Here is a 15,978-nt window from a genome sequence, read left to right on the forward strand (position 1 = left end):
AATATATATTCACATATATTTTTGCTTTACTAATTTGTATTTATACACATCAAAACAAACAAATCACATTAAATACAAAACATATATTTTAAATCCACAATTAATAAATTATTGTTTTTTTACCTTCTTTCGTCATTTTTAGGAAATTTATACATTCCCTTAAATAACTTACATCCCATTACGCAATTCCGCACCATTTTCAAATATTAATAAAGATATATAATAATTAATATAATAATAATTATAATAAATATAATTATTTTTTCAAAGAAACTTATTCACTGCTTTTTATAACTCAATTTGATTTGACTACGTTTTTCAGTTTTTGGCGCATTTCTCCTGTCAAAATAACTAAACAAAACCCAATTTGTGGTCATCATATTGCTCTTTCGTAATAAAAAAAATTAAGACCGTTCGTGGTGGTGAAACGTTCCGTTCGGGGTGGTGAAACTTTTCAGTCGTGGTGAGTCGAATTGCAACAACAAAACAACGTGTTTGGTTTGGTAGTAGTAAATTATTTGAGAGTGGATTGGTTGGTTTTATTTTGTTTACATTTAAGTTGCCGTTCTTGCACAAGTATTCTTTGCTTAAGATTAAGCTTGTCTAATAACGTATTACAACATTTTAACACGTGATAATTCGGAAGTAAATGATGGCACCTGTACGGTTTTTTGTATCAAATTTGCCTCAAAATATCGAAGATAAAGATTTAATAAAATTGTTTCAAAAGTACGGTAAAATTCAACGTGTAGAAATTAAATTGAAAGAGAATTTGCTAGAACCGGGAAACCTCAACATAATTGCATTTGTTACACTAGAAATAAATGAAAGGGATGTGAATTATTGTAAGAAATAAATATATATATATATTTTTCTCAATAATTATTTTTATTTGCAGGTTTAAATGAGTTAAAATGGTATAAAATAAAAGAATCAGTAATTTCCGTGTCATTGGCAAAAGAGTCTTTTCTTGATCGCTTAGATCGTGAGAGACAAGAAGCAAAGCAAACCATTTCCGATAATGTAAAAGTTCCAAAATGTGAAACAATAATACTTAAATCATCATTTCTAAACACAAAAAAAAAATTTGATGAAGATTCTGATTTGAATGCAGATATCGATTCGCAACTGCTCATAGCAAAGAAGAGTGCGGCAAATTCAATTAGCAATGGAAAAGTACATATGATTTGCATTTGTTATGAATAAATTTTAAAGGCTTATTTTTTCTGAAACATTTTAGATTGTCATACAAAATCTTATTAATAATCCAATTCATATAATTAGCCAAAGAAGTGAACAGCTAAGCAAGAAATTGGACCCAAAATCTAGTTCAGCAGACCAAAAGCGTAAGGAATCTTTAATGAAAATGAAAAATCAATACAATAAGAACAAACTTGTTATTCAGCAAGCATTATCAGGTTTGGTAAGAATGGAATTTGTATTTACTGCTTAATTCAAGATACTAATTTTATGACTATTATTGTGATACTCTATTTAAATGTCGTCATTTTTAATTCCCGAACTCTTCAGATTAATATATTTTGGTGAACTTTGTTATTGTAATCAACTTTTTCCACTACTCTATATATCAACATAGCATATTTCTCAAGGTATAAATGTGTGATGTGAATTTTTTACGTTGATTACATTAACCAAAAAAAACTTCACACGTCAATCACAAATACTTTGCTTGATTAAACCAAAGAATCTAGAGTACAAAGAAGCATCACGCTCATACAAACGAAATATCTCCACATTATATGATACGCATGTTTGTATGTTCGATTTCAGTTAAATATTTAGGCTATTAAACAGCATTTCAGTGACAAAATCCAAATTGTGTATATTTGATAAATTTTTGAATTTAATAATACATAAAACAAAATTACTTGCTTGAAGTTGTTCTGAAGTGTGGTGTAAAACCACAATACGAATTTATTTATGTCTCAAATCTGGGTTTTTCCCTTCTCTGAAGCTTTGTTTTTAAATGTTGTTCATTCACAATGTTTCCGAAGCAATATCGTAGTCACCAATTTTAACATTTCAATCCGGGTTTCGTCATTATTAGTGATTTTAATGACTTCTATACATTTTTCCATTATTATTTTTCTTATATTTCTAATATTTTTATTTTCTTTAAAAATCTTGTCAAACAATTTTGTATGTATCTCGCAAATATTAAAAAATGAATTTGTTGGTGCACACAAGTTTCCAAAATCACTGTTAAGCTTACAAAATTTATTTGAACATTTTACAATCATTTTTTTTCATTGTGTTCATTCGACATTTTTGACATTTTTGATGACGTGCAACGTAACCAAACCAATCGACTAGAAGTCAATTCTATAGGAATTTCGATATGTGTTCGGTATTAGGATTTTCGATATGTACTCCTTGCAAACTGCGAATATTTTCTAATTGCAGTTTGAGCAGACATCTAATTGCAACATAACATCCTCATCTTCAAAGCAATTTGATTGTGAGCTGAACTGATACAATTTAAAAAACAATAGTTTTCCAACAATTATATTAAACTCCTACACCGACAGATTATTGTTATGAGCACCTTTAACACGTATTTACGAAAATGTGTCTTCTAATGGATCTTGGTTGAAGGGGCTAGTCAGAATAAGGAAAATGTTTGTATTTTCTTCTATACTATTTGTCGTTTGAAATAATCCATCAAAACAATGTATTTTGCAACCTTTATATTGAAGGTTTTTAATATACTCTTTTAAATCCAAAAGCTCTTTCCAAACAATATTTTCGAATCTTAACCTACGTTTTAAAGGCTTGTGATCATTAAATATTTTACTCATAAGAGCATCAAAGCAGTTGTCAATGATATCAATAAATGCTGACGTATTCGCTTTGATCGAGGAATCATTTCTATGGAATTGTTAATTTAATTGTTAATAGTTGCGGATTTAATTGTTGCTGCAACAGTATGACTCAGAGTAAGAGCAGCAAACCCCATTCGCATTTTTTTCAAAATTAGTAGGTGGAATATGAGATACTGTCAATTTAGTCATTTCCCTGTTTTAACTTAAACATTGTGAATTAACAACATTTAAAAACAACGCTTCATAGAATGGAAAAACCCAGATTTGAGACATAGATAAATTCGTATTGTGGTTTTTCACCACACTTTAAAATAACTTCAAGAAAGTAATTTTGTTTTATGTACTATTAAATTCAAAAATCTATCAAATATACACAATTTGGATTTTGAATTCGCATTTAGTCGGGGTTTTGTTAGTCTAACTGGGTTCACATATAGGTTTAAACTGAACATCATACCAATTTGATTTGATCGAATATTGTTGCATGTGAGGTTGGGTAGATTTATTAAAAATCCACCAGGAAAATAAAGTGGATATTTCGTTTGTATGAGCGTGGTGCTTCTTTGTACTCTAGATTCTTTGGTTTAACTGTATTGTAATATGCCTAATTTAAAAAATATTGTTTATGAACAATACTCGCACTAAGTTTTTAACTATTTCTTATAATATTTTTTTTCTAAGCTTAATCGCTTTGTATTCATTGATATTAACATTAACATGTAACATGGTGCTTGTCATTTTTTTTATTCGCATATTCATTTCTTCTATAATTCAAATAAAATATTACTTTATGAAATTTTAAAATACTCCTGTAATGTTAAATTTTAAATGATATATTTGCTAGGAGTTTTCAATGGGTAAAAAAATTAAATTCACTGAGGAGGAAGATAATATGAATAAACAAACTCGCACTAATATTTTTGGTTTTGATGATGAAACTAACAAAACTGATCCTGATGTTTATCTGAAAAATAAATACAATAGTTTAAAGAGTGAAAAACTTTTTGAGTTACAAAAAAAAAACACTGATTCAAGATTTAGAATAGATGCAAGGTTTTTGGATGAGAATGAAAATGTTAATTGTTACGGCAATCAATCTGGGGAACTCGATAGTGATATTGGTTCACACGAGGAGCGTAATTGGCAACTTGATATACTCGAGCAAGTTGTAGGGACTAAATTAAATACAGAAAAATCTGTTAAAAACAAAAAAATGTTAAGATTTGATCCTTCTAATGACGAACATCAGAAATATTTGCACCAAAATAAGTTATCTTTGACAGACGGCAATTTTAATGAAAACAAAATTTGTGAGAAAAAAATTTTGGAGAATTATGTGGTATCTAAAGATGTGTTTTATGAAGTGTCAAATACATTAACGCAATCGCTTAAAACTAAAACATATGGCTTTAGTTTATTAAATATGTTTGGAAAGGAGGAAAATTTAAATCAACGTGAGAAACAATTTAAAAAAAATGCTAACAAAAAGATACTTTTAAGTAAATCTGATATTTTAATTACCGCAAATCCATTTCCTTATGACTCATCTTCTGCATCCGAAAATGAACTGGAGAAAGAAATTGAAACTTCTTTAAAAGACAAAACATGGAATAAACTTAGGAAAAATAACGTTATTACAGAAACCTTTTTTATGTCAAAAAATGATGCTAGACTTAAAGGTAATTACGAATTTCTTCCTTAAATATATACAATTAAATAGTTTTTCTTTACAGATGGTTATAAATTTTATAAATATAACAAAAAAAGTGAAAACCAGGAAAGTTATGAAAATGTTCGTAATCAGCTAAAATATCTTATTAAAACAAAAATAAATAAAAATAAAAAAAATGTGACGAACTTGAAAAAAAAATTAAAATAAATTGTCATTTATTAATAATTTAAACTCTTAACAATATTTATATATATGTTACATTAATAATATTAGTAATAATTGTAAATACTCAATAATTCAGTTAAATTTTATTAATTTAACAAAATCTTACAATACAAATCGGTTAATCTTATTTATTTATGAAGTAAATTATTTAGTAAAGAGGTTTTTTCGAACAGTAGTGAACTACAACAACATATATTATTTTAATTAATTTAATTTTTGGCTGTTTCGAGTATTGCCACATACCCATCATCAGTGGTCTTGGAAAAAATTCTTGTATTTAGTTATTCGTAAATAATAATTTTTTTTGAGACTGCAAGTACCAGGAATCGAACTCGGGTCCTGCCAAATATAAAGCTCTGAATCAGCGCACCTTAACCAACTGATCCAAAGTCGTACTTGACTTTTTATGTTCGCATATTTTTGCTGGAGTTTTGTTACTTTTGCTATGAAAGTTTTTATTAACAATTTTACTTGCTGTATTTATATATTAGAACGAAATCATAAACCAGCTGTAGAATAATTGAATTAATTAATTAATTATATTTCTTATTTTTAATTGTTAAATTTCAATACTATTCTGTTTTAAATTATTTAGAAAATATATATATATTCGAAATTTAACATAATTTCATTAAATTGTATAAATTAATTATTTGGACTATTTAAAAACAATATAACAGAACAATATAATTAACTCTCACAATATATATCAGTTAATCCTATTTATTGATGAGCAGCTAAATTGTTTAGAAAAATTTCACATACGCGAAATTCAACATAGTACAGTCGAATATAAAATAAAACCTTATTGGTCAGTTAAATTGTATGTAACATACACGACCTAAAAATTCTATGTTATTCAGATAACATTAGTTATGTACGCCTGTGTAAAAGAGTATGTGTTGAAGTGAGAAATACAAAACAAACATTGAAGATACCGCCTGGGATGTTCCACTTTGTCCAGATGGCACCCGACATAGAGCCTGTCTCCCTTTCCTGTTTTTCTTTCCAAGATATGACCTGGGACGTTCCGCGTTGTCCAGATGAAACCCGACATAGAGCCTGTCTCCCTTTCCTGTTTTTCTTTCCAAGATATGACCTGGGACGTTCCGCGTTGTCCAGATGGAACCCGACATAACGCCTGTCTCCCTTTCCTGTTTTTCTTTCTAATCAGTAGCACCTTACTGATAACCTTAACATTAGCACTATCATATTTCTTTTATGGAAATATGTTAATTTAAATATTTTTATATTATTTAAAACACAATGTGCATTGCTCGTACTTGCCAAGCAAAATAATAAGTGAAAGTTTTTGTACATTTTTGTTTTGATCAGAAGTGGAAATGAAAGCTTTAGGAGTTGGGAACAGCAATGCTGGCAAAGTTATGCACAAAAATAATGAAAATAAGGTATGCATAAAATGAAAAAAGGAAAAAAGTGATTCCAATCTTTCGATATTCGGAATGAGCAAAAAGAAGGAAAAACAATATTAACTTATAGTTTTGAAAGTGGCCTCAAGAAGTGCGCGGAAATATTTAGCAATCGGGATGATTACAGAAATAATTGGAATATAAAAGAGGACAGTTGGCGAAAAAAAAGGATTTTCTTCTTTCTGTGTGCTTGGCGTTTTAAATTACAAACCGCGAGAGTTAATCAAGAATTGCATTTGTTAATAAAGGACGTTTAAATTATTGAGAAGCAGAAGTTGAAACAGTGATTGAAATATTAAACATATATTGAATTAATTCGTTTTGAACATTTTTTTAAATAATGATCACTAAATGTATTGATGCGGTTAATATCCTTTTTGCTAGGATATAATTATGTAATCTTGATTAACTGTCCGCCTTATTAAGAGATAAAATTTTAAAATACAAATAGTCAAAGAGCCTTTAGTTCGCATGCAGTGAAAAAAAAGAAATAAACTATTTCTGCTGAAATGTGATGTTCGGAGGGTGATTTAAATTGAAAAGTAAATTAAAGGAGGAGCGCTTCTAATGATTTTTAACTGCGGCTAGAAAAGGCTACAATGACTTCTGAAACACTATGTTTTATCGGGATAGTTATACTGGAGTAATTATAATCTCTTCATCTAGATGTGAGGACTATTTCACTGAAATTTTGCGAGACTTTTAAAAGAATCTGGGAACTAGCGCTTTGATTGCGGGTTCTGTTGTAGTTACTTGGATATATTAGAGGTATGTTGAATAACAATGCATATTACAAACTACCTGAAGTGAAAGTCACCGAAAAGAAATAAAAAAATAAAAAAAAAACGAAAATTTCATCGTTGGAGTCTTTTTGTATTATTATATTGTTATTTTTTACTAATATTTTTATTTTTAATTAATTTTTTCCATTGTATTAATTAATTTCTTTTATTATTAAGTTTCTTTTAATTTAACTTTAATTTTTAATTAGTTTTTAATTAGTTTTTAATTTGAGTTTTCTGTGTGGTCGTTAAATAAATTTATTTTCTTTAATAATAATAATAGCACACAGAGGCTTAAGGACCTAAACTGCTGGCGCTCGATTGCTTTCGGACATGGTAATATAGCATCAATCTATCCGATAGATGAGGGCAGAGACTCAGACTACCTATGTCCTCGGTTACAACTTCGCCACCTAAACTCCTTTAAGAGGCCATTGAGAGTCGGAATTGCTTACAACACTAGGAAAGATAACTAATATCTACACCGACGGGTCTAAAATGGATGAACGCGTTAGAACCGGAATCTTTTCTACGGACCTAATAATTAATAAATCATACCATCTTTTAGATTTCATCTCAATATTTCAGGCTGAAATTTTTGCCATCCTTAGGGTATGTGTTCTTGCTTTAAATATGGGCTTTCACGGAAAGGAGGTCTACATTTTAACTGACAGTCAGGCAGCTATTAAAGCCTTATCAGTAGTCTGTATGTCATCCAGATTAGTGCAAGAATGTAAGGAATTTATCAGTGCACTAAACGAGAGGTTCAAGGTAACTCTAGTCTAGGTTTCCAGACATCCTAATATTGTGGGAAATGTGCGTGCTGACAAGCGTGCTATACTAGGCGTCTGTTCCACGGATATCCCTATTTCGATCCCTGTCCCTGTCACCTACGGTCGAAGGTTGATCAACGACCATTTTTTGCGATAGACAAATAATGAGTGGATCCTTATTGCCTCAGCAGCCAGGTCAAGGGCTACTTGGCCAATCTATTCCAAATATAGGACCTCTGGCTTAATTCGTAAAAGCAAATCAGGAGTATATAGGCTAATATCTGTCTTTACAGGATGTTGGTCCATAGGACGGCATGGAGCTAGACTCGGCCTATCCTGGGGTACCTCTTGCAGTGCGTGTCTACCAGCTCTCGAAGAAATGACACCAGAACACTTGATGTGTTATTGTCCAGATTTGGTCAGAACTAGATTTAAGTTTCTAGGGGACCCCATCTTCAATTCACTCGGCGATATCTCCAGCATCACCATTACCCAAATTTCTGGCTTTTTAAATGCTTCTGGCTAGTTCTAGTTTATTCTTCTCTCTACTACCCACTATTACGAGGTTTTTGTGGACTCAAAACGGCGTTTTAGCTAATTGAGGACTTGTCCTCCCTCCAACACAACTAACTAACAAGAATAATAATAATTATTAATTTTTGATAGTGATTTTTAAAGACTATTAAGTCACATAAGTCGAATATATTGGTAATATTTCTACAAGCATATCAAATGCCTTTGTTTTTTTGTTATATATCTTATATAGATTGTTTTCTAAAAGTTTTTTAGCTAGGTTCGTCAACAGCGTGAGGTGACGTCATTTCAGCGATGATGGTAAGTGCTTAAGTACAAACTTGCTTCGTTACAAAAACAAAAAAATAGATAAAGAAAATAAAAGACAAAACGCACATCAAAAACATCACCAAATTGATGTGTAGCAGAAGTTCTTTTATATTTTGTTAACTTCATTTTTCAATATATTTTTTTTGTTTGTACATATTTATTTGTTTGTCATTTTATATATATATACACATAGCAGAAAAAGTCTACGGATATTTACAAAATTTTTCTTAAATTACGCACAACTTTTTTAATTTTTACTGAAATTCATTTTTATTTTCTGATTTATTTTAACCAAAAAAACAGCAATAAAGTTCCAATATAAAAAATTAACAGTTATTCTTAACAAAAAAATTAAACACAATTATATGCAAAAGCAGCAATTTTTGAAGCAGGAAAAGCAAATGTACCTATAACACTCTCATCGGTAAGTGGAAGATCCGTACTATATAGAAGATAAAACATTGGTCCCATTATGCTACCTTGAGGTACTCCTGCTTCTATACCATGAAGTACTGTAGTTTCGTTTCCATGCTTAATGAAAAAGTGCTTTGCCGAGAGGTATGATTTAATAATTATGAAAACATTTAGGGGTAGATTCAGTTTTAGTTTGAAAAGAGGTCCCTCATGGCATACTCGATCAAAAGCTTGTGAAATATCTATAAATGCCGCAGTGCAATATTTTTTACCATCTATCGCACTATGGATATGTCTGACAAGTCTATGAATTTGTTCTATTGTGCTATGTTTTTGGCGAAAGTCGAATTGATGGTCAGGGATGAGTTTGTTTTGTTGGATAATCGGTGTAATGCGCTTTCCACAACTTTCGACTGGATCGGTAGTAGACTTATTGGGCGATATGATTTGACGTCTTCTGGGCTTTTCCCTGGTTTCGATATCATGGAGATTTGCGCTATCTTCCACTGTGGTGGAATAAACCCCCTTATTACCACAGCGTTAAATAAATGAGTCAGAAATACAAATCCTTTTGGTGGAAGCTGCTGCAAGGCCATGCCTGTGGTTAAATAGTATCCTGGAGTTTTTTTACTTTTAACTTCGTTATTACATCCCTAACTATATTAATAGTATATCCTTTAATTGGAAGTTCCAATTGATAAGACTCTTGTAGAAAATTTATCCTTTGTTTCATGATATCAGTCATATTTTGATTATCATTTGGTTTAAAGACCTGGTCCAAACGTAACGCGAATGTTTCCGCTTTTTCAATATCGGTTTTTGCCCATGAGTTGTCGATTTTGCGTATAGGTGGTTGATAAGCAATCGGTCTGTTATTCTTTTTTATGGCTTTCCAAATGGAGTATTTTGTATCACTTGAAGCACTTAGGTATTGGAGGTATAGAGACGTGCGATTATTGTTATACTTTATAAAAGCGACTTTAACGAGTTTACATTATTTGTTTAAGCGAGTTTTATCCGCAGGGAATCTCGTCTTTTGCCAATGTTTTCTCATCCTACACTTTTCTTTGATCAGGTATTTAATGTTAAATGGATAATCTTGCTTTACACTTTTAGAAAACGGAGAAGTTGATTCCAATGCAGACATTTGGACACAAGAGTTGAAATGCTCTACTGCTTCAGTTACATCAGATTCAGTTTTCAACCTGACTTCGGTATTTAGTCCAGATGTAATTAGTTGACAGTAACTGTTCCAGTCATTATTTTTGTTATTGAGAATACATTTTCTATAATTTCACAGCAGTCATTGAGGGTGATTATTATTGTCGACTGGTCAGATGACAAGTCGAAGTTGAACTTATGGTACAGGTAGTTGTCTCGATACATACCCCCTTTGATACCGCAAAATCAATAAAGTCAGGTATTTTTCTTCTATCCGTTGGCCAGTATGTGGGTTCACCTGTTGAAATTGTGTAGAGATTGAGTACATTAATTGCTTCGAAAAGTTGTCATCTTTTTGAGGATATTAGGCGGGAACCCCATTTTAAGTGTTTAGCATTAAAATTTCCGCCTACTAGTAACCTAGATCCAAGCAGCTGAAAAAATTAAATGTACATATCCTTCGAGATACTGTGGCGCGGTGGGCTGTAGAGTGATGAGAAAGTCATGTCGCCTTCTTTAGTTTGTACGACAATGTTTGTTGCCTGAATTTCATTCGGCAAAAAGGTTGTACTTCATAATGTTTTATCGATTTCTTTATGAGGACCGCAGAGCCACCATTTCGTTTACCATTGGGATGCATTGTGTGATAAAGTACTTAGTTCGGAATTTCAAAGAAACTACGAGTCGTGAAATGGGTTTCTGATATCAGCATTATGTCGACCTGATTTATTTTTAAGAATGCTTTTATTACGACAGTATGTTTTGACAGACCACTGGCGTTTTATATGACTACGACTAAATTAAGAATTTTGTTTAGTCGTCAAGTTGATTAGTAAATTTGTCATTACTACGATTTGTTGCATCATTTGCTTCCACAGTGATGTCATCTCACGGAATTCTTTCACAAAATTAATTGGAATTGGTGAAAGCTTCTCCTCTGTTTGACTACTGGTGTCTGACTTCACCATTTGTGCGAATATTTGTTGTTTAGAGAATGATGATTTTTGTTTAGAGAAAAAAGAGGATATTGAATTTGCACTTCCGGCGCCCTAGGCCTCAGTTGGGGATACATTTTTTTTACAGGTTTTTGTATATTTGTCATCCTTGTAGTTGGCCGGATGATTTCTCTCACATAAAACATATTTGACATCATTGGATCTGCTTTTCCTTTCGCAATTTACAGATGCATGGTTTCCAGCGCACCTGATGCATTTGGGTTTGCGGTGACAGTATCCTTTCGTGTGCCCATACGTTTCGGGTGAGGTGGTTCAAATGTAACTGTAGTATATAAGAGTTTCTTAACCAAATAGATATCCTTATTATTTAGGTTTGATGCAAGTTCAATAATAAACATGGGAAGAGGTTCTCCTGACCCTCTACGCTTAATGTTCCAAACGTTTACAGCCGTATGTTCTTGCTCCAGAAGTGCATTTTTGATTTCATCAATATCGGTTGAGTGATGCAAATTTTTTAATATAATCCTTAAGCTTCTCTCGGTTTTTGGTTTGTAAGTGTAAAATTCAGTGTTTTTGAGCTCCAACTGTTTTACATTGCTTACGTAAAAGTCAGATGTAGAAGGTTGAATTCTTACTTGACTTGGATTTAGTACTTTTAAGTTGAATTGATTCGGTTCATGTTCGTTTAACACATATATTAGAGGCATGATGCAATATACCTCATCAATAACGATAGATGGATGTTTCAGTATTTTTGGAACCGTATCATTATTTTTTAACAATTCTTCAGTTTCTTTAGAGACATCTACCTGAAGATCTGTGTATCGGTTTGGTTTGACGTGTTCATTTAGCCAGTATGAGTCTAGCTTGTTTGATAATTTTTACTTGGCCTATCGCGTTGACGTTTACGATTATTAACTATTGTCCAAGTGTCGTTAACAGAGGTAGCGTTTCTGGTGGCTACACCTTGATTCGATTCTTTGTCTTGGAGGAGTTTATTTTTTTCTTCATTATACAATTTTTGAAACTGTTGTTGAAGCTGTAGAATTTGTTGTTGTATATTTTTCACCTGAACTGCTTTACCTGTTTTCTGTTTTAGATGACCCGAAGTCGCATTGCTGGGTGCCTGTTTTTCACAGATTCCTTTTATTTATGGTCTATTGTTCAAATGATCATAATTTTGAAATTTAAATTTAACTATTTCTAATAAAAAGAAAAAGACAAAAGTTAAAAAGTCATCACTTACATAATTCAGTTAATCTTATGTATTGATCAGATAAATAATTGAGAAATACCATCACTTTTTCAAAATTTAATAAAATGGAGTTAAATTTTAATAACAGTAAGTTAAATTTTTTAAAAGTTCGACTAATTGACCAAATTTCATGTATTCGAAATTTAATATAATCCATTTATTTTTATTAATAATCAGTTTCATTATTCAGGAAAAACTGCACTTCATAAAATCATACATTATTTAGTTAATGTCACTTAGGTTAGGTTAGTTTATGCCGACTTAGGGCTGTTGGGCCATTGTGTTACAGTACAGAGAAACGTTAGATGTTTAAAAATCACATTAAACCCTTAGCAAGACTTAAAATGCTTTTTAGTGGAAAGTCTTGATCAGGATCTTCAAAAAACATGAGGCCTCTGAAATATTAAAACGACGCAGCGCATGCTCTGGTTAATAACAAAGCAGATTTGAGACACTTTCATTGTTCTTTCCATAACTGATATAGGAATAAATAAAATCTGCTAACATGGTTTCCTAATCGGTTATGACCAGTGAGGCTGACCACAACTCACCATAAGATAGGACTACTAGATTTTTTTTAACCAACTTGCAGATGCCTACATACATATCATTGAATCTTCTTTTAATCTATTAATTAAAAGTTCAGCAGAGAAAGAGTTTAATAAAAGATTGCTTAATGTTAATGATATGCTCAGATTTTTAATGTGTTTAAAATGATTACCTAAGGCAACCCATCTGTCTAACTCGTCTGTGTAGAAATTTGTTTTACTTTATTGAGTAATTAAGAAAGAACACATTAATAAGTAAGCAAAAACTCACGCCACAAGGAATCGCGTTGTCATAAGTATCTTAAAACTATTTCACAGAAATGATGCTAGATTTGCTTTATAATATTTTCCATATTTTCCCCTCATATCGGACATAATTTCATACAATATTTCGATTTTATAATATTTCATTATTAATTGATAATCACCATCCTCAGTTCCTTCATGCATTTCTCGTGATTTTGTGTTGGAAGCCCTTTCGTCAGTACGTACGGTGACATATCTTCAGTTGCCATGTATTGGATTTATTAATCCAATTTATTAATTGCATCACGAATAAAGTGGTGACGTATATTGATATGCTTCGTTCTATTATGAAGCAAAGGATTCTTGCATCACTTTGTTGCACGATGATTGTCTTTATGTATAGTGATGAAATCATCTTGTCGTACTTCTTCGTTGATAAAGCGTTTTAGATACAGAACTTCTTTTGTTAAATCGCATACTGTCGTCTACTCTGCGTCAGTGCTTAAGACAGCTGTCGTTTCTATACTTTGTTCGTGTCAGATTTCTTCTCCTTTTAAAAAGTTTATCATTAAATCACACGTATATTCGGTGCTGTTATCAGTGTGGAGAGTATTCATTTTCTTTACAGTCCTTCTTTCTACTAGATTCTTAAATTCTTTATGAACGTGATGAAATATTTAGAGCAACCTAATGACGTCACGTACATGGGTCCGCATATGTCGCTATGAATGAGTTCAAGTACTTCATTGCTATTGGATTCAGATTTCTGAAACGATTTTTTGCACTGCTTTTCTTCAAAGGAGACATCACATAAAGGTAAGCTAGATTTTGCATTAACATCTATTTCAGTTACTTTTTTTTTCTTTTTTTTTAACTTTCTTCATTTAAGTCGTTTTCGTTTAAATGGCCAAATATTTCGTGCATATCAACCAGTAACATTTGTTTCATTTGAGTTAGCGCAGTAGTTTCGTCTTTTGAACATCTCCTGTACGGAAATTTTTTACAACAGCAATATTTTTCTTAAAAATTACTGTAAACCCATGTTCAGTGATTTTTGAAACTTACTGTAAATTCGTGTGCAAATCTGGTACTAATAGCGTCTCTTCTAATTTTACATTCCAACCAGTCTTCGGTTTGATGTTAACGATACCGATCCCTTTTATGTCAGTTGAATTATTGTTGGCAAGAGCTAATGTTTTACCACTTGTATTAGCGATTTCATGAAATTTCGCTTTTTCGGTACACTTATGTGTTGAGGGTTCTGAGTCGAGACACCACTTATTATTTTTAAAACCCTCATTTATGTTAAGTACCTCTTCTGTGTTGTAAGCTGTGTCAATATGTCGTGCTTGCATCTTTTTCAAAAAATTTTGCTTTGCACTCTCTTGCTCTCTTGCAATTGTGATTCGTTTTTCCATTTGTGATTCGGTTGTCTTTACTTACAAATAAAGCATTTTGCACTCCCTCTTTCGGAATTTGATGACGAACTTCGTATTCTTCGATCAGTTTTACTTTGAGTTGTTCTGGTTTAGATAACTTTACTTGCGACTCTACTGCAATTCTGAAATTTTTGAATTTGTTTGGAATGCTAACAGCAATAAAATTGTTAAAACCTCGTCAGTAATTTTAAGTTCAATTTCGTTAAGTCGCTTTGATTGATAAATTGCGTGCAAATTATCGCACACTTGTTTTGATGTGTTATAGTGCTTAATGTGCTGCAGGTTCGGTTGGAGATATCGACAATATGAGGTCTGATCTCGTTTTGGAATCGTTTTCTTCCCATTCTAATACTTTTTCTTGTGGTGTGCTTTGTAACGATACTTTTTGGGGAGCGTGGAAATATAAAATTTTGCTGGGGTATCCTCAGCCATTGTCCAGGGTTGTACAATAAAATTTATATTTGCTGGATCAGAGTTTTACATCAAAGTCGTGGTTTTATAAGATTATAAAAGTTTTATTTACTTATACTTCAAAATATATAAAAAAATACATATACTTATAACTCAAAATCATTTTTACCTAAAATCAAAGAAAATTGTTATTTAAGCGCGTAGTTTTATTGTAATGGTGAGCTAATGTCACAAGCACACACGAATTGCACACGAATCTCTCAAACTGACGGAATTTGTGTGGAAAAAAATTAATCAATTGATTGAATAAACCAGGTCAGTAAATGATGAAATGGCTGAATGAGCTAGGTTAATAAATAATAAATTGCCTTGATGAGCCAGGCGAATAAACACAACATTGGCTGAATGAGCCTGGTGAATAAATAATATATATTGGCTGAATGAGCAAGGTTTGGTATAATTTACTAGTAAGCAACGAACTTGTCACTTCTAAAGTCAAATCACAAAAACCTGATCGTATTAAATGCGCGCTTTTTATATCGAATATACCGGAGCTTATTGGTGTAGCGTACCGGTAGATTTGCCTGTGATATTTTTGCTGTAAGTTTTTGTGCTATTTGTGTTATTTTTTTGTGCTTTTTGTGTTTTGTGTTTTTTCCGTGTGCTTTGGGTTGTGTTTAACAAAAGCTTTAATGCTTTGACGTTTCTTGTGTTGTTTATAAATGTGTTTTTTAAATACTGTTATCGTTTTAATATTTATTAATTATTGTAATAAAAGAGATATTATTAAATTAAAAATATAAGTACAATTAATAAATAAATACGGTAAGTGTGTTATTTAATTATTTTTACTACATAATTCTATACAATAAATTTCGATGTAATTGCAGATCACTTGGATGAACTGAAGATGCATGCTGCAATCTTTTTCTTGCGGTGGTAGATTTTAAGTAAATATTTTAAAATGATTATATTAAATA

The 15,978-nt window shown here is 31.4% G+C and overlaps 1 protein-coding gene across 1 annotated transcript; it reads left to right on the forward strand.

Moving 5' to 3' along the window:
- Window positions 1-545: 545 nt before the first annotated feature.
- LOC119665709 (probable RNA-binding protein CG14230) lies at window positions 546-14,113 on the forward strand. The gene is made up of 6 exons (XM_038074945.1): window positions 546-845; window positions 899-1,176; window positions 1,241-1,423; window positions 3,688-4,522; window positions 4,577-4,697; window positions 14,038-14,113. The coding sequence occupies exons 1-6, from the start codon at window positions 650-652 to the stop codon at window positions 14,111-14,113; spliced, it is 1,689 nt and encodes a 562-aa protein (XP_037930873.1). The 5' UTR covers window positions 546-649.
- The last annotated feature ends 1,865 nt before the right edge of the window (window positions 14,114-15,978 follow it).

The sequence above is a fragment of the Teleopsis dalmanni genome, chromosome 1 (genome assembly GCF_002237135.1).
Source record: "Teleopsis dalmanni isolate 2A chromosome 1, ASM223713v2, whole genome shotgun sequence".
Lineage (NCBI taxonomy): Eukaryota > Metazoa > Arthropoda > Insecta > Diptera > Diopsidae > Teleopsis > Teleopsis dalmanni.